The sequence below is a fragment of the Cupressus sempervirens genome, chromosome 6 (assembly GCF_028749045.1).
Source record: "Cupressus sempervirens isolate cs-2001-9-10 chromosome 6, ASM2874904v1, whole genome shotgun sequence".
NCBI lineage: Eukaryota > Viridiplantae > Streptophyta > Pinopsida > Cupressales > Cupressaceae > Cupressus > Cupressus sempervirens.
Window position 1 is genome coordinate 513,755,907 of NC_143123.1, and position 25,284 is coordinate 513,781,190.

Here is a 25,284-nt window from a genome sequence, read left to right on the forward strand (position 1 = left end):
GGGCCCGTCGGCTACATAACAATTACTGACGACATCAACCTGTTGGCTACACAATATTTACTGATGACAATATGCTGATATTTTTTGAATTCAAGCAAGTATTTATCCACATTTTGCCAAATAAATCTGCTACAAGTTCTTCACATTAAACATACTTATAGCTTTCCTTAGAAATGCTAGGTTTTTTCAAGTTGAAGACACAAAATTACACAAATGAGGTCACGTGTGCTCCAAAACAAACACAACCAGAAGGGAATAATCAAGAAAAACCTTGTCTCAGCTTCAACATCTTCCCAAGACCATGGAAAAGAGTTACAATAACCCTAGCAACCACGAGTATAGCAGCAACAAATAGAAAGACAAGTAGCAGTCATGACAAGCAAGGAGATTGCATATTTGCCTTAAAAAGCTAGAAACAAGAGCCGTGATAACTCCAACAAGTAGGAAGAGATCCAGTCCTCTAGTGGCGGCCAAAATAACAGTAAAATGAAGTCGTCTTGCCACAATAACAACAAGCAAATGATGTTTGAAGAGATCAAAAGATGAAACCTTAAGCAGAAAACCTAGTTTTGGCATAGAGGAGCAGAAAACGTGCAAAGCACCTAATGTGCAGATGAGTTGCAACATGGTAGTACATAAATATTCCAGAATGGTGCGGCTAAGGGTTTCGTCAACCTTGTTCTTTTTCCTCTTTTCTCATGATACAACCACAAAACGCCCAAGAAGTAGTCATGGCAGTCAGCTCAATCTTCAAAGATGAAGAAAAACTCCATAACCAGCGGCTAGGGTTTTTCCTAGCCTAAGTCTCCCTCATATTGCAACTTTTCAAATGACCAAACAACTTATGATTTTTTCCTTTTTATCATTCCTCAAATGTGTTTCATAATATTTTGGGTCTGCAAGCTTTTTTTTACTATGAAAGATGCAATTTATTTTCAAATAATAATGTATGACTCGAGCTTGGAGTCTATCTTTTTTTTAATAAACGTTTGTTGGATTTTTGTAATAATTGTAAATATTATTAATTTGGTTGATATGTTATAAATGAACTAAATAATAATAAGTATTAAAATACAAAGGTAATAAGTGCAAAATAAAATTTTTAGAGGAAAAAAGGGAAATAAGATGGTTGAGTTATCATTAACTCAAAATGTCAAAGAAAGAGTTGAAGTTATTAAATGCCTAATTTTAAGGGAGGTGTCTCAGTTTTTGTTTTCAGGCTTGGAGTTTTGACTCATGACTTTGGAGTCAATTATGGAGCGATTGTTGGCATTTATGGAGTCTTCTTAAACTTGTCAACATGTGTATTTGATCAAGGCACAGTTTGGAGTGCATGTGGCATGTTTTTGGAGCTTTTAGATTATTTTTGTATGCAATTTTCTCTTATTTTCGACCCTCACTCCCTGATTTAGGGGAAAGGTGATAATGTGTCATTATTATTATATACCCCTCCTTTTGATAGAAAAGGGGTTCAAATTTTGAGAGGAGAGAGGTGCACATGTGATTTTTTGTCCTTGGCATCTTTTTCTCAAATTTTCTAAGCTATTATGCAGATGTATTGTTCTTTGGGCCTTTGATCGTAATATAGTTTTCATTGGATTCAACTTTTTGGAGTAAAAGATCTGGTTGTATGCTTTGTGGTGATTGATGTTATCTAGTTGTGTTTTATTCAGAAACCTTTTGGGTAATGTCTTGTGTTGCATCTTCCATTTCTGATATCTGTTATTCATAGGTTTTGAGTTGTGTTTCCATGGTGATATATTTGATAGTGATTTATTTCCTTTCTTATATTCATCTTTTAGCCTCTCTTAAAATATTTATGTGGATTAACTATTTCTTCAAGGTGTTTTTTGTGGTTATCTGTTGAAAGCGTTAATTGTGCTATGTAATATAACAATAATTTGCATTATGATTTCTGGTGTATCACCTTAGTTTTCATCATTTAGGTTTTCCATTTTCAAGTTTACCTTTTTACCCTTTTCCATACAAACTTCACATTTTTTATTTGTATAGGTGAGATATAAGATATATCAGATAGGAACCAACCTAGAATCCGGAGGTTCAATCAGGTCATAGGTTACCCACAACCTCTGATTTATCCATTGTTGCTCTTGAATTGCTGAAAATTTCAGAACTTAAGCATTAGGGTGCAAATTTTGGAGATAACATGTACCATGTCACGGAAATCAATCTTGGTCATGCCTCCTGTGAGCAAATCATAGAGGAATTTGATGATTCGACTCAAGCTTTGAAAGAAAGGATGAAGAAGTTGGAAGAGGGATACTGGAATCAGAAAAGAGAAATCAAGGCATTGTGTCAGTTCATAAACAACTTGCCTCGTTTAGTGAGAGAGGAAGGTCCATCCTTTGTCCCTCCCTCGAGTGTTTCAACTGAAGCACTAGATGATATTGATAGGATTAAGCGGATTGCTTAGGGTGCAAAGGTCTAGGTTGAATGAATTCAGGAAGAAGCCTTAAAACATGTAAAAGAATCGGTGCAAGTTAATAGTAAGGCATTAGCTAAACTCTTGAGGATCCAATAAATAGAGGAATGATGGGAAGATGAACATATTTACCAAGATGAAGTGATCTCCAATATTCAGAATTTGATGGAGAGTCCAAAGTAGGCATTGATCAATGGTGGAGTTATTGACGAAGGGGATGTCTATGACTTCCTTCGATTATATAGTGCAATGATCACAGTTAAGGAAACATGTGAGAGCCTCACCAAGAAATTAAGTCAATGGAGAAAGACTGTTGACAACATCAAGCAAGGGATATCTAATACAATTGCATCCTTGTTGTCATAGAGATTGGTGGAAGATGAACTAACAATGGACAACATGAATGACAAGTTGGAGGAGTTCTTTCAGCTGCAAGTTTTGCAGAGAGATGATTTTGGGAACTTCTCCATTTTCTTGAATACCATGCACACCACTCGGAGTTATTACCGGATTGGGAGGAATGTTTGAAAAAGAAGCAGTTTGCAATTATGGAGTTCAAGTAGGAATTAACACCAAGCATTAACACAAAAGAATTAGAGATGGTGTTGGATCAATTCCATGCCTTCAAGCGGTGTAGTCAAGGATAGATGCATCTAATGCATAGGGGGTGTGTGCCTTGTGTTCATTTATTGCATCCCTCTCTCTTCCCAAGCAAGCATGCGTTGTGGGCATTTAATAGACATTATACTAGTGGATTTTGTCTTTCATTAATGTAGATTCATTTTCTTTGCCCTAACCCTAATTAGGGCTGATGTGGTACAGTGTAGGCTGTGGGTTATTGTTTTCATCTGGGCCACCTATTGTAATCGAGGACCTATATAGAGGCCTCACTTCTCATTTGTAAGGGAGGATTTATGAGATTGTTGCTATGAGCTACTGAGACAATAGAGTTTTCATTGAAGTTTCGTGACTACTTGATGTGTTTTAGTGCTTGCTTGTTCTCTTAATTCCCTAATTTAGATTAAGTTTAGTTTAGTTACAGTGTTGTGATTACAAGGGAGAAAATGATGGTATTTTGGTGAATTCCTTTGGTTCATACTATTGATGTTTCAGTGATTCTAAATCGTTGTGCAAAGTTAGCCTAAACCCTTTCATGTGCATGCTTAATTTCTATCTTTCATATATATTGTTCTCTATGATAGTGTATTTGATGGTATGAAAATTTGTTGTAAAACCTTTGAAGATTGCACTAGTTCACATGTAGTTGTAGTATAAGTTGCGAAGCATAGCTTGGTAGTTGAGGAATTTGTCCACCAGAGTACCGTCTTTTGTTATCATTGCCCTTAGGATTAGAGTAGAATTTCTAATTCCTATCCCCTTTCATTTCCACTTTTTTTGTGAGAATCCCAAAAAAGTACTTCATTGCAAAATCTTGTGATAGCTCCCACATCAAGGATGACTTGAAATGAATCTCAAAAAATACATGTAAGGCCCTCATTGATCATTAAGAAATCACATCAACCACTGAGCTTATCTAGAGGCAAGACCTGACATTAGAAGAACCTTTGAGTCATATAATCTTGCAATCTTAGCATGCATGAGACTTTGTTCAAGAGAGGATAAGATACCTTGGTATTTTGTTGTACTGTTTGGTGGGTCATAAAACATGCATCAATAGGGCCCATACTTTTTAAGATAGCTGATTGTTCAGGGCATCACAAAGATGCTAATTTTCAGTTATACATCCTAGGGAAGCCATTGAGGAGGTTGGGCCAAAAAAATGGTCCAAGTAGTGACAAATGTTGCAGGTGTGTGGAAAGCTGCAGGAAAGCTTGTGGATGTAGCCTATAGACATATTTGATGGGCTCCATGTTGGGTGCATGCAATGAACAATGCACTATTCATGAGGAAAATCCAGTAGATTAGACGACTGGTTAATGATAGTAGAGGTGTAGATGTTTATTTGCAATGACCATACATCACATGCACTCTTTAGGGGCTTTGCGAAGAAGTATCTGAAACCAATTGAAACTAGATGTGCTTCATTTACATTCTCTTGCAGAGAACATTGAAGTTGTAGGAGCCACTGCAACTCATGGTAATGACATTGGAATGGAATCGGTGGGCCAAGTCCAAAATAGAGCAGGGGAAAAGGGTGAAGGAGACATTGAAGAGTGATAAGTTTTGGGCTGATGCAAAACATAGTTTCCATTATTGCTGCTATTTCTGAGGTCATCAAATATGGTGATGGGGATTCACCTACTCTTGGAGAGATTTATGAGTGAGTGCATCGATTGCATGCTTGGCTAAATGAGGGTTGTGTGTGAGAGGGACCCTAGTCTAGCATTCTGTATTGAGCACATTAACCTATCATTCATCGTAGGTGGGAGAAGTTGAATACTCCTTTGCACATGATTGCTTATGCATTGAATCCCAAGTGGTAATGCCTAGGCATGGTAGAGTTATACCACTTCAGGATGATGAGGTGAAGATTGGGTTCTTTTGATTCATTGGTAAGATGTTTGATGGTGAGACTGCTGCCCAAATTCACTCAGAGTGCATGGAATATGCCACTCTTACAGTTAATTGTTAATTCAATATTCATTAATATCGAGAGATTAGTAACCTCAAAAAATTAATTTTATTGTTGGGTATGTTTATGAGACATGACATTATGTTACAACTTATTATGTTCTAGGATACTCAGATTTGGCAAAGATGGATATTAGAACTATGGTACAAAAGCATCCATATTGAGGTGGAAATTCCATGGATCATAGAGGGCAAAGATTACCACACTAGCCACCTGATTCCTTTCTTAGCTTTGTAGTTTCCCATCTTTAGAACGCATTCAAGTTTTAAAATTTAAAATTATAGAGTTTTAGTTTTCTATTACTCTCACAATGACCATTTGTTTGCTATCTCAGGTTTCTAGTTCCTGTCTTGTAGAGGGGAACTGGTCTACGTACAACTTCATCCACTATGTTAAGAGGAATAGGCTTACCTCTAAGAGAGCAAAGAAGGTAGTTGTTGTACACAATGTCTTGCATATGGTAGATTGCAAGACACATGGGTACAAAGAGAGCCCAACAACATGATGGGATGTAGAGCCAGAGGATGCGGGTCATATTAATGAGGACGAGAGTGCAACAGAAGCTGATGCAGGGCTAGTTGGTGTTCCTTTGATGGACCTTGGTGAGGAGGATATTGAGCCATTCTAGTCATGAGAACTTTGGCTTGGGGGATGATTAGTCATTAGAGGCCTCCTAGTGTTACATTTTGATGTGATTTTAGATTTTGACATTCATAGAACTTTGTACTCACTTTGATATTGATGGTGATTCATTATATCATGCTACTTGTGTTGTTGTAATCATGGTCATCTTTATGATATATTATATTTCGTATTTGAACAATGATTTTATCATTTATATGAATCATCAATCTTATCGATATGTTACCATGTTGAATGTTCAATGGTTCTTGTTTGTGTTGCAATTTTGCTATATTCAAATACATTGTATCTGGTTTGTTATACTGAAACATCTTTTCATAATTAGCATTTTAACTTATATATGTATAGTATGTAGCCCCCCCTAGTGTCGTCCCAAAATTGAAGCCCTATTTTTCTTGCTCCCGAAACTTGTCCCGACGTCCCCTTGTCCCACTACATGCCTGCACCAATGTTTCGCTGGTCAAGTATTACCCATGGTGGATAATATTCAGATCAGGCTTAAAAGGAACAAACTAGTTCTTCTCAGATCTCACTCTCACAATCACTTGTGGTGGTGGGTTGTGTGTGTGTATGAATGTATATGTATATTTGTGTGAGTGTATGAGTATGTTGCCTATGCATAAATAGATAATGCTTAAGTGTATGCTAATGATAGAATATAAGAAATGCCTGATTGTCTGAAATCCATCTTGTTGTAAGAAGTCAGGTTGCAAGAGGGTTATCTAAGTAGGCGACCATATAGATGACCATATAACTAGCTCTTGGGCCAAGAGGGCTCTGATGTTCATTCTGCTTTTGGGCTTAAATGGAAGATCCAAAAAACCCCTTACCCTCTTTGACTCTGCAATGGTTGCACTTGTATTTAGGAGGGATGAGGCACTGATAGGAAAAGTAGATACGAGTAACCCACTAATTAGGTCACTTTGGTGGATGCCAAAAATTGACTACCCAACGAGGCCAAGAGGGCTTTGGCATTCAGTCCGCTCTAGGGCATAGTGTATAAATGGCTTCAGGTAGACCTGTAATGTCCCCTCATAGAATTATGAAATACAACTATTAAATAGAAAATCTCCAATACTGCTATAATGTCCCATTAAGAGATTGCTTACTATTTTTTCTATATTTTTATGATTCAAACTGCAGTATGATTTGAAAATCAATTTCTTTAAAGTATGTATTAGATTGGTTATGCCAAGAGATATCAGTTCTTTGTAATATGGTTCTCCTTGGCAATGATGACTATCAAGCTGGTCTTCAAGCCAATCTGAACATCTGTTCTGAATTTGACCAAGATTTTTTAATAATTTAATGGAATGGATTGATAATGGTATAACTAAATATTGGTTTTCTTTAGAGCTGCATGATAATTCTAATATAATTATTGTTCGGCACCCATATCTCCTTCTGACTTCATATATGTATGAAATCTGCAAACTATAGCCAATGGTTGTCAGAAAATTATATTATTTCTTCTAGTCAAATCTGAATTCCCAATTTTATCCTCCAAAGTACAAGGGCGCTTTGTTTGACAATGGGTTGTTCCTCCTTCCTACTTGGCAGTTGGTTGGTACGGAGCATGGTTCTATATATTGGTGATTAATCATTCTTTGACATATAATTCTCAGCAACTCCTCCAGGGATAAAGGTAGGAAATATAAGAAAATATCTATGTCTATTTGGTGATTCTCCCCCAACTCTCTGGTTTTTTCCCTACCGATACTCTATCTCTTTTCTCTTTCCATCTGCTTCATGGCTGTCCTCTCCGTAGTCTCTTGGTTTCATATTAACATTCTTCATCCAGACTTTGTGTGGTGAGTGAACAGAAATCCCTGTCAAATATTGTAGTGGGGGCTGAATATAGGAATTTCACGATAAGGATTTCTATGCCCAAACCAACTGTCGTTCATCAACTTAATTCTTTTTCTTTCCATATTTCAGATCTGTATATTAATCATTTATTATATCTCTTGTCAAGTGGTAATCATATTGTGATTCCCTCTGCCAATATATGACTTTGATCTAAGATGTGCGATGTTGGCTCTGGCCTGCATGGAAGTTGTTTTCTATGCATTTGAGTCTCATTTGATTTTTGCTTTATCTGTACAATCTGTTTCCCATCTCTGTGCATCTCCTTCTCGCATGACTCATTTATATTCCTCTACCCAAAGCTGGAGCTTAAGTGTGTTTGCCTGCCGACAGAGAATCTTTTGCCGGTTATGAATATATGATCTTACTGTATGTGTGAACTGATGTGTATTCCTGCAGAATTTAATCGCAGTCCTCTCCTTGCTACCTATAAGTTTTATTTTTTTCCTTCCCCTGCTATGTCCGTCGGGTCTGATGGAAGTTTGATATTGCTGAAGATGAATTGTCTGGAAATGTTTGCCTTGTTTATTATAATTTTGGGATTGTTCTACCCCTGATACTGTGATTTGTGCTTTGATTCTTCTCTTCGATGATGAACTCTGGTTCACGCTGCTACTCCAGTTTGCAAGTAATTCTTCCGTGTTCCATTCTCCGCCCAAATTCCTGATAGTCCCGCCTATTCATTATGCAAACCCATTTTATATCTCTTTCATGGTCTATTCTTGAATGGTCACATCCTTAGAATTTAATAGATATGTTTTAATTAAGTTTACATCTAAAATTTATATAGTTATAATAGATATTATATTTAGTTATAATTTATCTAATTTCATACTTACTTTTACAATTATTATTTATATTAATATTAATATATATATTTTAAAAAATAGTTATCTTATACATATTATGATATCATATTCATAATAGATTTATGAATTAATATTTATTATTATTTATTTAATTTATTTATAATATTATATTATATTCTCTTTTCTTATTATATTATATTTAATTTAATAATAAATTATATTATAATTTATTATTAAATCGATTTACTCAAAATAGGGGACATGACAAGACCTATCATGTTTCTTCCTCCAAACCTTGATGTCCTTGTATAGCATTATTGATATTATATGAATGTGGTGTGATCTTGTCTACCCTAATAATTGGAAGTATGAAATACACACACACATGCACATGTTTCTTATGTTATGATTGCAAATTACAAATCTAACATTATGTTATTTAAATAGATATTTACTTGGTAAGTATTAAAGTATTATTTTAATATTTAGTATAAAGGTCATGAAAGTAACATCCTTTCAAGTCAGTCAGTTTTTAGCAACTTTTTGTTCTTGAAGTTGTTTGACTAGTTTAGTAACTTTCTATTTTTGTCTTAAGTTCCCTTTTGTTTCTGTTATGGAATTATCTTCTTGCAATTGATTATTTAAGGATAATTCCTCTCCTTTGTTTAGTATTGTACAACAATCAATTATCATTTCTGTAAGATGCAACTCTAACCCTCATTTGTCGCAATTGTGATTCTAGTGAAAATTCTATGGCAAATTAGGAAGGGGGTATTACATATATACCTTTAATAAGTGGAATATTCATGCCCTTACCTATACATGATTAAATATATGCGGTCAATAACCAGAAGCTTCATGTTGATATAATCTTCATATCACTGAGGCATTTTAGATACCTACAATTATTATCTTCTCCTTTTACATCCATTGTCTATATGATCCGGAGATGCAACTTACTGCACCTTGCCCTCTTTTCAGTTCACTTGGTAAATGTGCATGTTGTTTGTGTAAGAACAATGGATCTTAACTTTGACTTTACTTCCATTACATTGGAAATATATGTATGGTATACTAAAACTAAGAGTAGCATGTTGCTGTATCTCTAGCATCAGATCTATCCATTTTTTGTCAATCTTAATGTCCTAAGCTAAGTCACCGATGCTGGTGCACGGAATTTTTTTTTGGGAATTTGGATGCATTTGGGTGCGTCCACACACACACACACACACACTATAATAATATAATTTATGAATTAAAAGAAATGCAAGAAATATACAAAATGAAGTACAAACTATTCCATAGCAATTAACATATGCAAAATGCCAAAATGGAGACCAAATGAGAAGAGAGCTCAACTCTAAACAACATGAGAGGAATGAGCAATGAATGGTCTATATTAGGGCCGTTTTAGGGTTTTGGAGCAAAAAGGAGACAATATATAATTAAAAAAACAATTTTAACACATGTTTTATTGTGTCACTTAATTGACTTGGCCCCTAAAAATTCTTGATGCTCTGTGGATTCACCCGGATGCTTTCCCAAGCATCCCGCAAGCCTCCACAAGCAGAAGCCACGCTTCCTGCCCACTTCCATGACATTTGCAAAAGCATCCACGCATCCCCGTGCATCTGCACCTGCACCCTGGCCAAATTGCCAAGCATTGGTATCTAAGGTACTGAGTATGGGGGGTTAAGCATGGAAAATTTTAAGCCATAGAACTACCGTTTAACAACAAGCTTATCAGCTTATTCTTGTTGCTCCAACTATGTAGTTGAGCAACTTTGTGAACCATAAAAGGCTTTGAAATTTTGTTCTTCTGGTATTCTTTGAGGCAAGAGAACAGTGAGGAATTTATATGTAACTTTTGTGTGCTCTTCTAATATTTAACCGTTTTCGATTTTATAGCTTCCAAGGCAGTATGGTTATAGTTTTTGTGAATTGTGTTTATTGATGATTTTGCAGTTTGCATACTAATACATCAGAATCTAGAGGTCATATTAAGATATTTGCTTAAAATCATATTTAATTCTTTGGGTGATGTACCTGTCTTCTTATTCTATTTTGACTTCTTTTTCATGTTAATAATATGGAAGGGCTATGCGGAGTACATATAGTAAGCTCTTCTAAGCTATTTATAATCTACTTTTTATTGATAAATGATTTTATTAAGGTTAGTAATTGAATGGTTGATCTTACCCATATCATGCAAAAACTCATGCTAAGTGTAAAGAATGGGGGCTAATTCAGAAAGTATGTCCATTGCAGTGAACTTGGCAGTTGCTCTTGCCGTTACATGTAGACTGAAAGTGGGTCTACTAGATGCTGATGTGTACGGGCCATCTATTCCTACAATGATGAATCTTCAAGGAAAGCCTCAGGTTACAGAAGGTACACATTCATGTGCTCTATATTACATAGCCTTAGCCTTATTTCAAGTAATATTTGTTTTAAATGAAGAGAACATTATGTGCGGTTTCATAGAGACCTATGGATATCTTCAAATAATGTGTTAGTAATCACAATAAACTACATAGTTGACTGAAACTTGAATAAATGGTGGAAGGTAGTTAAAAATATAAGATTTATTTTAAGAAAGTTGAAAATGAGGAACTTTTCAATTCTTTATGACTTTAAGAACGAGCACATAAAAATGTAATGCCACCTATTGGAGCTTCTCTTGATTTACCTTAAAACTCACTACTATGGTTTAGATTACGTTTGGGAATGGCAATTTGTAATTTTCCCTACTAGGAGAATGCCAATTCCAATTATTAACATACATCTATATCAAGATATTATCTCCTTAGTTAAATACTTTCTATAATGGTCAACTACTTGTCTGTAGTCTTTCTTTTAGTCTAGATAGGAATGTTTCCTATCCTATCTCTTTCAGTCTAGATAGGAATGTTTCCTATCCTGTCTTCAGTTTTGTTTCTAATTTCGTCTTCAGTCTACGTCCTTGTAATTCTTCATAAGGAGCACATTTGTTCCTCTTTTAATCAATCAATCATCTAGAAATCCATTAATCTACCAATTCTTGAATATTGTAACGTTGGTATCAGAGCATGGTTAAATTTTTTCGAACATAAAAATTTCTTCATTGAAATTTTTGGATCCTTATTTTTGAAATTATTTCGCACATATCTGCTTCCTCATACCTAGCAACATCTAGGGTTTCGGTTTGCCTTGCTCTTTGTTCAGGCTTACAGGTCTGAGAATTGCGAATCTTGTTTCTCGCATGAAAATCGCGGCCATCTGCAAATTGCGATTTTTTTGTTGGCGTTTTGTCTACAAATCTCGATTTGCTTAAGGAATATCACGCATAAACAAGCTCTCTCTATCTCTGTTGGATATTCTGCTTGTGTTTCAGTTGTTGGGGCTCGTTTTTTTGGTGACAAATCGCGATATACAGTGTCGTTTTTCTGAGGATGTGCGTTTGGAATTTTTATGGTGCAAAATCAGGTTTCTTGGTCTCTAATCTTCCTTCTCTCTGCTGTCTTAGACAAAATGCCCGTGTTCTGAAAAAATGGGGCATTGTTTACCTGCAAATGCCGTTTTTCTGCTGTTTTTGATCTCCATGGCCGCCGACTTGGCTTTTTGCTCAAAACCCTAGTTTTTTGGGTTCGAATTTTTTTTGGATTTCATATCTTGTTGGGTTTTTCGAGATCTCAAATGGGTCTTCATCAGATTTTTGTGGGTACCTTGTTTTTTGTGCCTCGATTTTCGATCCTACGTATTTGAAATCCAACTTCAAATTCTTTCTGGGTTTTGTACCAGTTCCTCTGGGTACCTATTGATTTTTTTTGGGTCAGCTAGGAATTTGCCTTGAAATCTGTGCCTTTTGAATTTCAATGTAGAAATTTGTACCTAAATTCTTCAAAATGGCATCTTTAACTAATTTGATGTTGGAGGGCAGTCTACAATTCAATGGTCGCAATTATAACCACTGGAAGCAGCGCATGTTAACAATCTTCGAGTATCGTCGTTTGGATGAGCTTGTTCTAGGCACAAAGACTCGTCTGACCTCCGACCAAGCGGAACAGGACAAGTTTGATGATCGTAATTGAGAGGTTGTTATGCTTCTTAAGCTCTCTGTTATCAATGATCAGTGACTGCAGATTCCTTCTGGCAAGTCAACTGTTGAAATCTGGAAATATCTGAAGGAGCTACATGAAACATCTAACGAGTGTTACATCCCAATTTTTGACCTAATATGAAATAGACGTTGAGGTTCCATGAAGTTAGTTGGCAATTTAATTTGATATAATTTGGTGAAATGGTAAGATAGCCATTATGTTTTCAAGTGAAGGTGACATGTTAGTTGATTGTTAATTGTGAATTCATGAAATTAAGATGAAAGGTTAACTGATACGATTATTTATAATTTATAATTTAATTACAGAGAAATTCCTTGCAGGGAGCTTGTGGAAGGGGTGGAAGCATTGTTAGAAAAGAATTAGGCAGGGCATCACCATCTCTAGCATACGGGTAAAGGACCTAGTGATTTGAAACATGATACATTTGTGGAATTGCATTAAAATAATTGAGTTAAAATAAAACGTATCTTAAAGACTTTAATTTTTGAAAAAGGATTTTAATTTATCTTTCGTTATATTTTTTTTAATAAATATTTATAAACGTATATTTAAATATAAAATCATGTAGCACCATTATAATTTAATAATCAATTAAGTGATGTTTATAAGTGCATGTAAGATTTTAATAGTATTCAAATTATAATAACTTTAGCATTATTATAACAGTATAACTTATTCCCTTTCAATTTAATATTCTTTAATGATATAACTTGGCATAATTAATTGATTTGAAGGAATTCGTATGGGTTCTTTATAACTACTGGGTAGCCGTAAGGTCAGCTTAAGCTTATTTATGCATTCTTTGTCGTGTATCGGAGACCACGGTTGAACCATTATCCTTCTTGCACGAGTTTGTCTCTATTTCCAAAAAACTATTTTCAGTAGTGCCGAGGGTCTGGTTACTTTGTTTCCTGTTAAGTCACCGCTACATTTAGATTTGAGAGCCGAATTAAAGCCAAGCGGGAGTCATCATTGTATACTGTGACAGTGAGTCACGTAAGATGTATTCTTTTTTGTTTCCATTTACTATCTATTTATCATGCTGAGTCGGCATATGTAAACCAGTATAGAATTCGCTGTTCCCAATGTTAGATTGCAAGATTGTTGTTTTCCTCTTGAACTCGATCTGTGTTACAGAAAAACGCATAACAGTCAGTTCTCTTCTTAAATGTTAAGAGATATTAGAAGAAGCCGACTACAATCATAATTTTTAGTTTAATATGTCTTTCCAGAGTAATCGACTGCCATGGTTTTGTTTTTAGTTATAAGATTATCACCATCATAATACCCGAACATGTTAAACTCTGTAGACTTCTTGAATGATTTTCTTCTTGATAAACATATTTTAAGAGAACACATCAAATAAATCTGAGTTTTCTTCAAATGTAACGTCTAAAAGGTAACCATTTGGAATAGAAGTTTGAGGGGAGACATTAAAGTAGAAATGCATTCATTATCTTTGTTGAAAAACTCAGTTAGGGATAATGGATATGATCATCCACAACACATGTAATGTTTTGGAACGTATTTGGTAAAGATTGTCTTAATGGACATCCATTATTATTTTAATATATGTCCATCGGTGCTCAGTTTATATTCATCTCTCCATGTTAACACTGATGCATGTTATATGTAGTCTGAATAAATTATGCTGATAGATGCTTTAATATAGCTTTTTAGTTTGTAGATAGAGATTTAAACATAGCTTCTTAGATGAAATCCTTAGGGTCTGATAATCATGTCACATGGTGATCATTAATTGGTAGAACTTTCACAGTTATGAATAAGGAAGATAGTGATAGCCATTAATTAAAGATCTTGCCAAATTTATTTCTAAACTATCTTTTATTCATCATACTGAAATGTTAATAATATCATGAATTCATCGGCAATGTTGCCATGAAACGGTGTAAAGGTGGAGTTAAAGAGAAATCAGTTATGATTATTATTTTAATTAAATTAAATTTGAAATCTTTTAATCATAGACTGTGATATGCTGGATGCATGTAGTCTTCATGAATAAATTGATAGAACTGGTTGTTCTAAAAATTCATAACTCCTGGAACTCACTTGGCTGTGTAGCCAAGAAAAAGGGTGACAAGGTGAACAGAGGAATCTGAAGTAACACGATTCGAATCAGTAATTAGTTATGACAATTCAATGTTTATCGTTTAATATAAATTAATTAACAACTCATGCATATTCCTATTATGATGATCTTCTGCTGCCAAGTCGTATGGCATGTTATATATCATGATGCCCAGTGATGATAAGATGTTACCTGCCAATTTCGGGTAGGGAGGGCCTTTCTCGATAGAGATCGTGTGGGGATATGTTGTGGTCCAAGGTTGGGTGGTTAAGCCCCTGATAATGTTTCACCCCACTCAAGATGTCGGACATGAGTCAGACAGAGATAAGCTTTGCATTCAATTGTTATCAGAAACAGGTATTATCATTTTATTATGAAGAGGTAAGATTGAATTGAGTTAAATTCATTGTTATCACTATTTTACACCTGGATTGATTTGTCAATTGTTTTCATTTATATGAATATTGAATATAAGTATTTATCTAATCTTGAGAAACTGTCACAAATAAGTAATCGGAAGGAAAAGAAATCTGAAGCCCTAATTGATTGGGTGACAACTGGAATCTTAAATGATATAATGGTATTGCAAGCCCTAGTTGAATTCCGTGGTTGCGGAAGCCCTAAATTGAATCTGTCGTCGTGGAAGCCCTAAATTGAATCTGTGTTAGCAGAAGCCCCAAGTGGTAAAGCGGTATCAGAAGCCCTAAATGAACGTAAGGTAATTGATGCCCTAATTGATACAGTGGTTTGCGATGCCCTAATTTTAATTATAGTGGTATTTAATTGTAATTAACATTTAATTTTGAGATAGCGGTTTTTAGATGATAGTCATCATACGAAATTGTTATAGTGTATTTGTGGACTAACCCGGGTGGTTGCAGAAGCATCCCTAGTTTGTTTTCAGTCTCAGTTTTTCGAGGTATGTGATTTTCAATTTCGGTAGTAATTTCATTTGATGGTGTTTCAAGTTTTTAATTAAGAAATTTTGTTTAATTGATTTTAAATGTAAATCTTATTCACATGAACATGAATGATATAACTGTCTTCCTATGAAATGAATTAATAACTATATTCTTTGAGTATGATTGATGTTAATTTAGACCCTGGAAAACCGGATGTTACAACAAGAGTCGGGCATTCTTTCTGGAGAATCAGCTGTTCTCCATTATGATGGATGAACGTATGTCCTTGCAAGAGCATCTGACAAAGATTAAGGACACTTGCGATCAGCTCAAAGCTATTGGTCAAAAAATGGAGGAAGAGGATATGGTAGTCATCATTCTGAAAAGTCTACCATCGTCCTATGAGCGCTTCATAGAAGCACTCAATGTTTATCGCATAGGTTAATTCAGAATTGCACACAGATAATGAACACGAACTTGAACAGCAAAACACTTCTCTTTATTATTCGCATATGCCAGAACAATACATTATGCTTTTATGGTAAGATATCCTCTTTACAATGCTTCCCGAAGGGGTTATAAATACCTTCCGAAGAACTTTCCCGAAGGAGTTCGTCGGCCAGATACATTATGCCCGCTACAAATTGTTTACCCGTCGGCTACATAACAAGACTTTTACCGAAGGGACCCGTCGGCCGATGCACAATTTCTATCAACGACATCATCCCCCCCAAAAAGAAAAGTCGTCTCCTGACGACTAGCAAAATTAGGAGACAACCCACAATCAAGAAAAAGAAATACTAGAGAGAAGAAGGAGGTGTCCCAGAAGAGTGCTGTTGACGACGCAACTCATACACCTGGTCAGTCCGGATGCGCAGATCTGTCTGAATCTGTGAATTAACTTCTACGGCCTCCTTCAGTAGAAGCGCAACATCCATAGCCTGCCTCTTGGCCAACTGTAACTCATGCTCTGCTGCATCTTTATCCCGGATAGCTGCGTCCTTCTCCTGTACCACTGCTGCCATATCCTTCAATAGTTTTGCTCGCTCTGCTGCCCATGCTGCTTGCTTGTCGGCCAAATCAGTGGCTAACTTTTCTCTTGCCTCTTTTTCAACTGCTAGAGATCTCTGAGCTGCAACACTGTCTGCTGCCCTATCCGCCTCCGTGCGTTGCCGCGCATAGTAAACCTCTTTGTACAGTCTCACGATCTCATGTGCCAACTTCATCATCGGAGTGTCACTCGGTCCCAACTCCGGCTCAGTGGCCCAATCTGCCAACATCTCTGGTGTCTCAACTGTCGGCCAACCTCTATCTACAAAACAAGTTTGAAATCGCTTAGGACAAGTCCCACGAATATACGCTCGAATCAAATGCCACTCCCTTCGCCGAGTGAGAGCCTGAATCGCCACATCATGCCCCTTCTTCAATGCAGACTTCATAGTCCTGAGGTAGTCCCTGCACCTGTCCTCATCCGACCCGTAATCCTCCTTGGCGAAGTCCTTGAATGACCATTTGGGATCACTATTGTCCTCCTCATCAGCGGGAGCCATGCCCACATCCGGTGCCGCCTCCTATGTTGTCGGCGCAATCACGGCATGTGGCATTACCTCCTCCTGAGACTGAGGCTCTGGTACAGGTGCTACTCCGGAATAGCTGGGGGACTGAATGGACGGGCCACGCCTATCAGGGACGAGTCGGAATTGCTGCCTCAGAAAAACATTGGCTCTATCCATGACCTCTGGTTGTTCGGGCCGTGTTGGGTCCGTACACCCCTGTACTCCTCCGTCTGATACGTTCTCTACTGGAAGTGCCTAAGCTTTTGCTGACTGTGCTACTGTAACAACTGCTGCCGGCTGACTTATGGCAGGCGCCACGGGTGCCGCTATCGGAATTGCTTCAGGAGCTGAAGAAGTCTCTCGGTTGATGGGTGCGGTCAGGTGGGAAAAGCTGACCGCAAATCCTGCCCCCGGTCAGACAGGAGAAGGCCGTACCCCATGTTGCCATGGTGCGGCTAGTGTGACTGCCTGGTGGGATCCTCCAATCATCAATATCGGTCGTCGAGTCTGTCCAAATCCTGGAATGTGAGCCATGTATAGACCTCGGGGTAACAACTTGGAAGTCATGGGAACTGTAGTACGCGGAAATAGCAAGGGGGTAGCCGTGACAATCTGAACCGCTTCATTATCCTTGCCCTCCCCTTCTTCCTCCACACTATCCTGCTCAGAAGATGTCTCCTGTCGGCCGCTGTCAGTATCATCTGCCATGTCCATCTGGGGCCTCTTTTGACTTGCTGAACCCTTCTGCCCAGAGATTGTGTCCAAGTGCTTCCATTGCATGATAGGAGGTTCTCTTGGAGCCAGTGGTCCAGGCTGTGCCTCTATCTCCTCCGTTGGAATGAACCGTGCTATAGCATCCAGGAATAGACCAATGGCGTAATGGGGCATATAGAAGGTCTTGTGCTGGAGAGTCATGAATTCATGCATCCGTTCAGCCAGCACAGACGCCCAATCATACACTTTCCCAGTCATTATGCTGTTCATCATGGACACCTGTGGAAATGTGATATCCGATGCCCTAGAGGATCTCGTGAGCCTGCTTTTGACCAAGTCCATTAGACATCGCCATGGTCCTTCCGGAATGTCGGTTTTTTTTAAACCCTTTCCCTTTGATGTCTCGGCTAATGCCGCCTGTTCTGCTTCAGTCAAATCTCCACATACTAATTTGATTAAAAATAGTTTCCCATCCTTTAGAATTTTCTTCGGCTGAATCTTTCTGCCCTGTTGCTCTGGAATGCCAAAAACCCGTGTGAAATCTGCTGCTTTGAATGATACCACTAACTTCCGTCCCAGATACTAAAATGTGCTCCTGCGAGAAGCTTTGCCATATGTCTCAATCATGGTACTCAAATACCCTTCATAATCTCGAATGCAAAAAATCGGCATCTGAATGGCCCATTCAACCTGTGCTCTTCTGATGCTTGCTTTGACTGGATGGTCATTAGGGGTTTCTTGCCACCATTTCCGACAATCCATTCCATTTAATCCCTCAAATTGTATAGTCTGTGGTGTGACTTCAGCTGCTACAGGTGCTACAGTCTTACGCTTCTCCTTGCTGCTGCTCGAGCCTTCATTCAAATTACCTGTACCTGCCATGCTCCTGCCTTCCACAAGTTTGGACTGTGCTAATTGTTTTTTCCGCTACAGTTTACCTGCAGACTCCATTAATTATATTTATCTTTTCTTAACGGTCTTCCAAATCCGTACGGTGATGAAATTGAGAAATCCGTACAACAGCAAGAGCACAAGTCTATAGAGTGGTTGCCCCAAAAAAGTCCGTACGGTGGGTTATGGGAATGGTGTGGTTACCGTACGGTCATGCCATGAGAACAATTTGGAATCCGTACGTTACCACTTACAAGTTGTACATTCAATTGTAAATACCTGCCGCCATGGAAAGAGCAAGAAAACCTTGTGGAGATTTCAACTCAAGATGATCAATCAATGCTATTGTCCTCCTCTGTTGCACTGTAGGATCCGTACAAGCTCAACGTTGAAGAGGGCTCATCAATTTTATCTGCAACTCTGTCTTTGGTACCCCCACAAGGCCTATATATTATAAAGCCGTGTCTTCAAACCCGTATTTCACATTTGCAGACCGTACTACACATTACTTTATTTGGAAAGCCGTACATTGCAAACCGTACTACACATCACTTTATCCGGAAAGTCGGACACCATCCTGCAGACATTGAAAACCGTATGTTATTCCTCCTTTACTGTGAAATCCGTACGGTGGTGCTCCTTGTTTCATATACTAAATACTGTACAGTGCCCTTTACTGTGAAATCCGTATGGTATCAATAAAATCCGTACTCTAGCAATGAATTTCGTACGGTAGCAATGAAATCTGTACTTTAACAATGGAAACCGTACGGTAGCAATGAAATCTATACTTTGACAATGGAAACTGTACGGTAGCAATGAAATTCGTACTTTAACAATGAAAAACCATACGGTACTAATGAAATCCATACCTTAACAATGAAAAAGCGTACGGTACTAATGGAATTCGTACCTTAACAATGGAAACCGTACGGTACTTTTTTAAAATTTAATTTAATTTTTTATTTTTGAAAATAGCAGTCAATTTTCCCTTCGACCGTCGTCACTGTTGTTCTGTAGTGACGGAGGGGTCTCCCGAAGGCCATTTTTTGACGTAGAAGTCTTCTGCTCGTGATATATCTTCAACTTCGACCCATTCACCGCTTGAGGCACTTCGTGTCCATCCAAAGTCCATAATTTGATTGCTCCATTGTCCCCTACTTATCGAATCTGATACGACCCGACCCACTTAACCTTGAACTTACTCGGTTTGATCTCATTCCGGCCGTCGTACTTTAATACCCACTGTCTGGGCTGAAACCTGTTTAGCTTCAGGTGCTTATCGTGCCATGCCTTCCGCCTATTCTGCGTTACTTCAGTTGCCCATTGTGCTAATAATCGCTTCTCCTCTAACCTGTTCAGTTTATACAGCCGCTCCCTTAAGCTTTCCATGTCGCCCAACTTGTTTTCTAGTGCTATCCGCAAGCTTGGTATCATAAATTCCGCTGGTACTACAGCCTCTTGTCCAAACATTAGTTGAAACGGCGTGTGTCATGTTGTGACTTTGTATGCCGTGCGGTAAGCCCACAGAGCAGAAGGTAATTTCTCCTCCCAATCCTCCCCTTCCACTGCGTAGGATTTGTATATAATTGATACCAGGATTTTGTTGGTAGCCTCGGCCTGTCCGTTTGCCCTTGGGTAGTACAGACTTGATAGCGAATGATAAATTTTGAACTCCATGGTAAGTAGTCGGATCACATGATTTACAAAATGTCCGCCTCTATCACTTGTTAATTGCAACGGAATGCCGTATCTAGTAATTATTTGTTCATAAATAAACTTTGCTGTACTTACCGCTGAATTATCCGGTAGTGCACGCACTTCCACCCATTTAGTCAAATATTCCGTTGCAACAACAATGTAATGGCACCTTCTGATTTTGCTTGTCTTCAGCAGTCCTATGAAGTGCAGACCCCACCGTTCAAAAAGCTCCTGAGCATGAGAAGGATTCAGAGGCATGAAATCTCTTTTCAAAGGTTTTCCAGCTCGCTGACATGTATCGCAGGCAACAACCCATTCCCTGGCATCATTGTATACTGTTGGCCACCATAATCCTGTTAGAAGTATTTTTCGTGCAGTTGTGTCCGGCCCCATGTGTCCTCCTGCCGGTCCTTCGTGCGCTTCCTTGAGTACCCATGGAATTTCTTCCTTTAGGACACAACGCCTCAGGATCTGATCGGGTCCCATTTTATACAACAATCCATTAATCAGCTGGAATGTTCCACTCCGTATCACCAACTTCCGTTTTTCATTCGGTGGCATTGTATTTGGAAACTGTCCTGTTGACAAGTATTCGCCGATGCTTGTATACCATTCTGGTAGTGCAGCAATTTGAAACAACTGTGCGTCAGGAAAGTCATCATTTACACCGTTTGCCGGTTCTCCTGTTCTGATACATGATAAATGATCCGCGCTTACATGTTTTTTTCCTGGCCGGACAATAATCTTGAAAGTAAACTCCTGCAATAGAAGTAATCATTGGCTGATTCTTCCTTGAATGACTGGTTTGTTGATCATATACAATAGGGCCTGATGATCAACGTAGAATACAAATGGAGTGGCCAACAAGTAGTGTCGGAATTTTTGTACAGCATAGACCATCCCCAATGCCTCTCGTTCGGTGGTACTATAATTTTGTTCAGCTTTTGATAGCAACCGACTGGCGAAATAGATCGGATGATCCAACCCATGGCTTCCCGTCTGCGCTAGAGTTGCTCCGATTGCATAGTTCGATGCATCCACATGCACATGAAACTCCTTCCAATCCGGGTATGCCAAAATAGGTGCTGTAGCCAGTCGTACCTTGAGTCCTTCAAATGCTTCATCCTGTTCCTTATCCCATCGGAACGATTCTGTCTTGGAAGTTAACCTATCCAACGGATATGCTATCTTGGCAAAATTTTTGATGAAACGCCTGTAATACCCTATATGCCCAAGGAAAGATTTAACCTCTGTTACATTGGTGGATGGTTGCATCTCTAATATGACCCGTACTTTGTTCGGATTTGTCTTCAGTCCCTCCTTACGGACAATGTGGGACCATAAATCTGCACTTCTTCGGGTTCAGGGCCAAATGCGCACGGCGACATCTTTCCATACACTCGCCTAAGGCTGCCAGATGTTTGTCCTCCGCACTGAACACTGACCAATCATCCAAAAATGCCTTGAAGTTTCCGATGGACATCTTGTCAAAAATGTGTAGTATGATCCGCTGAAATGTCGCAGGCGCATTGCACAGACCGAACGGCATCCGATTATAGGCATAGACCCCATCTTCTACGACAAATGTTGTCTTCAGTTTATCCTCCTCTGCGATTGAGATCTGATTGTAGCCGGAAAAACCATCCATAAATGAGTAGATCTCGTGCCCCGCTACCTCCTCCAGGATGGTGTCCATGAATGGGATTGGGAACGGATCCTTGATGGTAACTGCATTTAGGCATCGAAAATCAACACATATTCGGATCTGAATGGAGTCCTTCTTCAGGGAGATTACGATCGGGGATACCCATTCACTGGTCTGCACCTTGAAAATAATTCCGGCTTCTAGCATCCGATTGATTTCCTTCGTAACCCGGGCCGCATAATTTTTGTTTATTCTGTAGGGCCTCTTCCGTACGGGTATTGCTCCTTTAATCAATGGAATGCAATGCACACACAATTTAGGTGGTACGCCCTTCAGGTCCTTGTATGTCCATGCAAAGACATCCTTATACTCTAAAAATATCTTGAATGCTGCTGTCTTCAGTACTGGGTCCCAATTGTCTCCTACCAGTATGTTCCGTGGTTCTGCTTCGTCTCCCAAATTCATGGTCTGCAACGCGACTTCATTGTATCTGATGGGTTCTCCTTTAGTGAACTGATGTGCCGGGGTCACATTGAGTGACGCATCCCCTTCCTTTATTTCAGTGAATTCCTTTGGAAAGGCATCGGTATTGTTTTCTTCTATAGTCAGTACGTTGCAGGTTGGAAACAATTCATAATCCTCTATCTGCCAATGGTAAAGACTATTTACGGAATCCAAATCGTCATCTCCTTCCAGTCGTAAAACTCCCTCCTGATCCGGTTCCATAGTTTGCCCCTTTTCATCCTCTTCTCCCTCAGAATCTGACGATAGGGCTTCTTCCTCGACCATCTGAATGTGCAGATCGATGACATACTTCCGGCCTTTGCTTTCGAGTGATAAAGTATTTTTCTTCCAATCATGCTTTGCTTTTGCTTGTATCAGCCACCCCCGACCCAAAATAGCATCGTACCCCTTCCGCCTGAGAGGAATCACAACGAAGTCCAACAGGAATGGTTGTGTTCCGATTGTCACTGGTTGCGTTGTGAGTATTCCCAATGGCTTGATTCATGTTGATCGGCCGTTAGGAGCTGGAAGGTAGGTGGCCATAATGTTGGCCGTCCCAACTTTTTTCAAGTATCCTCTGGTAGCACATTGACATCGGATCCTCCGTCGACAATTGTGTTCGTTAGCACAGTCCCGAGAATGCCCATTTCAACAACCGCCGGATACCGTCCAGATGAGAGAGCTAACAACATCGGATCTTCTGCACTTGTACCCCCCTGTTTCTCGTTGTCTTGCTCTACGGGTTGCTTAGCACTCGGGACTATATTTGTGAGGGCCGTACAGAGTTGAGGCATAGTTAGCAACAGATCATTTATCCTGACGGGTATTTCAGCTTGCAATATTTTCCGTACAATGTTCTGTTCTGCACAGTTCCGAACTGAGGTACTTGGCGGGTCCTTCAGGTGTGTTGTTTTTGCTTGTGTTACTTTTTGGATCTCTGCCCTTGCTTCTTCCAGTCTCTTCTTTTCTTCCGCTGGGTCAGGGTATAGCTTCGCCTGCTTTCGAGTGATTGCCAGAACTTCTTCCTCGTCTGTCCCTAAGGTAATCAAGTTTACTCCGGACTTCGGGCACTTAGTATCATCATGATCGCCAGGTCCACACCATCGGCATAGCAACTTCGGTGTGTTCGTCGTTGTGAACTCTTGGGCGAAGTGACCCCACAGATTGCATGCGCGGCATTGAACAATTGGCTGACCATTCGCATCGTACTGAATTCGACTCCTTCCTCCATTTTTGTTGTTGCCACCATTGTTGTTATTGCTGTTGTTTGGACCGCGCCGGTTGTTTCTATATCCGCCTGATGTGGCACCTTCCGTACTGGTGTTCCTGTTCCCTCCTGACGAGGATGCCTCTTGTGACAGGAACACTTGCTGTAGTGTGCTTGTTTTTAAATTGAAAGGGCATTCCTTTACCGAGTGTCCCAGGATCTGACAGATTTCATAAAATTGATATTGCAGGCAGGATCCCTTCGTATGGCCTTCTTTCTTACATTCCGTGCACCATAGGTCATTGCCCTTAGTTTCCTTGTTCATGTTTTTGAATTCCTTGATCATCCGCATCATGTCCTTCTGGAGGGCACGAACCTTCTTGTTGCTTCCTTCGTCATTGCTGCTATCATCTCCTGAGGATGCATCGTCATCTGAATCGGACGAGCTGGTCTTCTTCTTCTTCTTTGTCTTTTGGTCACTTTCGAGGTTCATTGCCCGATTGTATGCTTCATTGTATATGGATGGTGGCACGATCTTCATCTTTTTCCGCAGCTTCGGGTGAAGGCCTTCAATGAACCATCTTTTCTGGAGTCCATCTGCCGGCTTATTCTCCATTTTACTGATTAAGTCCTTCAATCTCCTGGCGAAGACCCTTATTGTTTCATTCTTCTTTTGCTTGGTATTGAATATCTCGGCTACAATTTCATTATCATCACGCAAAAGTTGAAATTCCGCGATGAACTCCTTAATATTATCCCAACTATTTAATATCTGTGGATCAGCATTAGTAAACCAATCAATCGCAACACCCCGTAGGGTAGCAGGAAATTGTCGGATCCATTCGTTTGTATCTGTTATGGCATTTGCCCTCCAGATCGTTTCACATGTTTTACAATGTTGAATGGGATCAGCTGCTTCATCACCATCAAATTTAGGCAATTTTTCTTTCGGACCTGCCATTATCACTGTATGTCAAGGGTTTTGCTGTGTACTTGTGCTGTTCTGAGCTCCCGTGCTGTTTTGAACACCCGCGCTGTTCTGCACACCTGCGTTGTTTCCAACACTGGCATTGTTGTGGACACCTGCGCTGTTCTGCACACCCGCGCTGTTTTCTACACTCGCGCTGTTTTCGGCTTCCGTGCTGTTTTCAACACCCGCGCTGTGTTCGACTCCTACGGTGTTTGGTGAAGAAGGGGGTTCGTCAACCGAAGCTGTCCGTTTCGGAAGTATATCTCGGACGAAGAGGTCACTCCACGCTCATGCTCCTTCGACACTCCGAGCCGTGCGAGTCGATCTCCTTCCGTCAGGATTCTCTTCCTGTGGCGTATGCAGGTTTAGAAACTCCTCCCTCGCTTCTTCCACCAACTCAAGCTGTTGTCGAGTCTCCTTCAACAATCGTTCGGCACTCCTGTTCCCGTCGGCAATCTTCTGGAATCTCCTTCGGCGCTCTGTCTGCTGAGCCAAAATTAAATTTTCCTGCGCAACGTGTATGTCATCTTTTTCCTTTAGCTTATTCTTATCTTTGTTCAACTGATTCGGCATTTAATTCATATTCGCCTGCTTGCATACCAGGTCCATCGGGCAACAGCGCCAAATGTTTATCGCATAGGTTAATTAAGAA

The 25,284-nt window shown here is 39.2% G+C and overlaps 1 protein-coding gene across 1 annotated transcript in view; it reads left to right on the forward strand.

The window, feature by feature from the left end:
* The window catches only part of INDH (INDH1(iron-sulfur protein required for NADH dehydrogenase)), a 191,561-nt gene that overhangs the window by 33,760 nt on the left and 132,517 nt on the right, over positions 1–25,284 (forward strand). Inside the window, exon 3 of the mRNA XM_089788749.1 lies at positions 10,622–10,744. Coding sequence (XP_089644875.1) covers positions 10,622–10,744 — 123 coding nt within the window. The remainder of the gene's footprint in view (positions 1–10,621; positions 10,745–25,284) is intronic.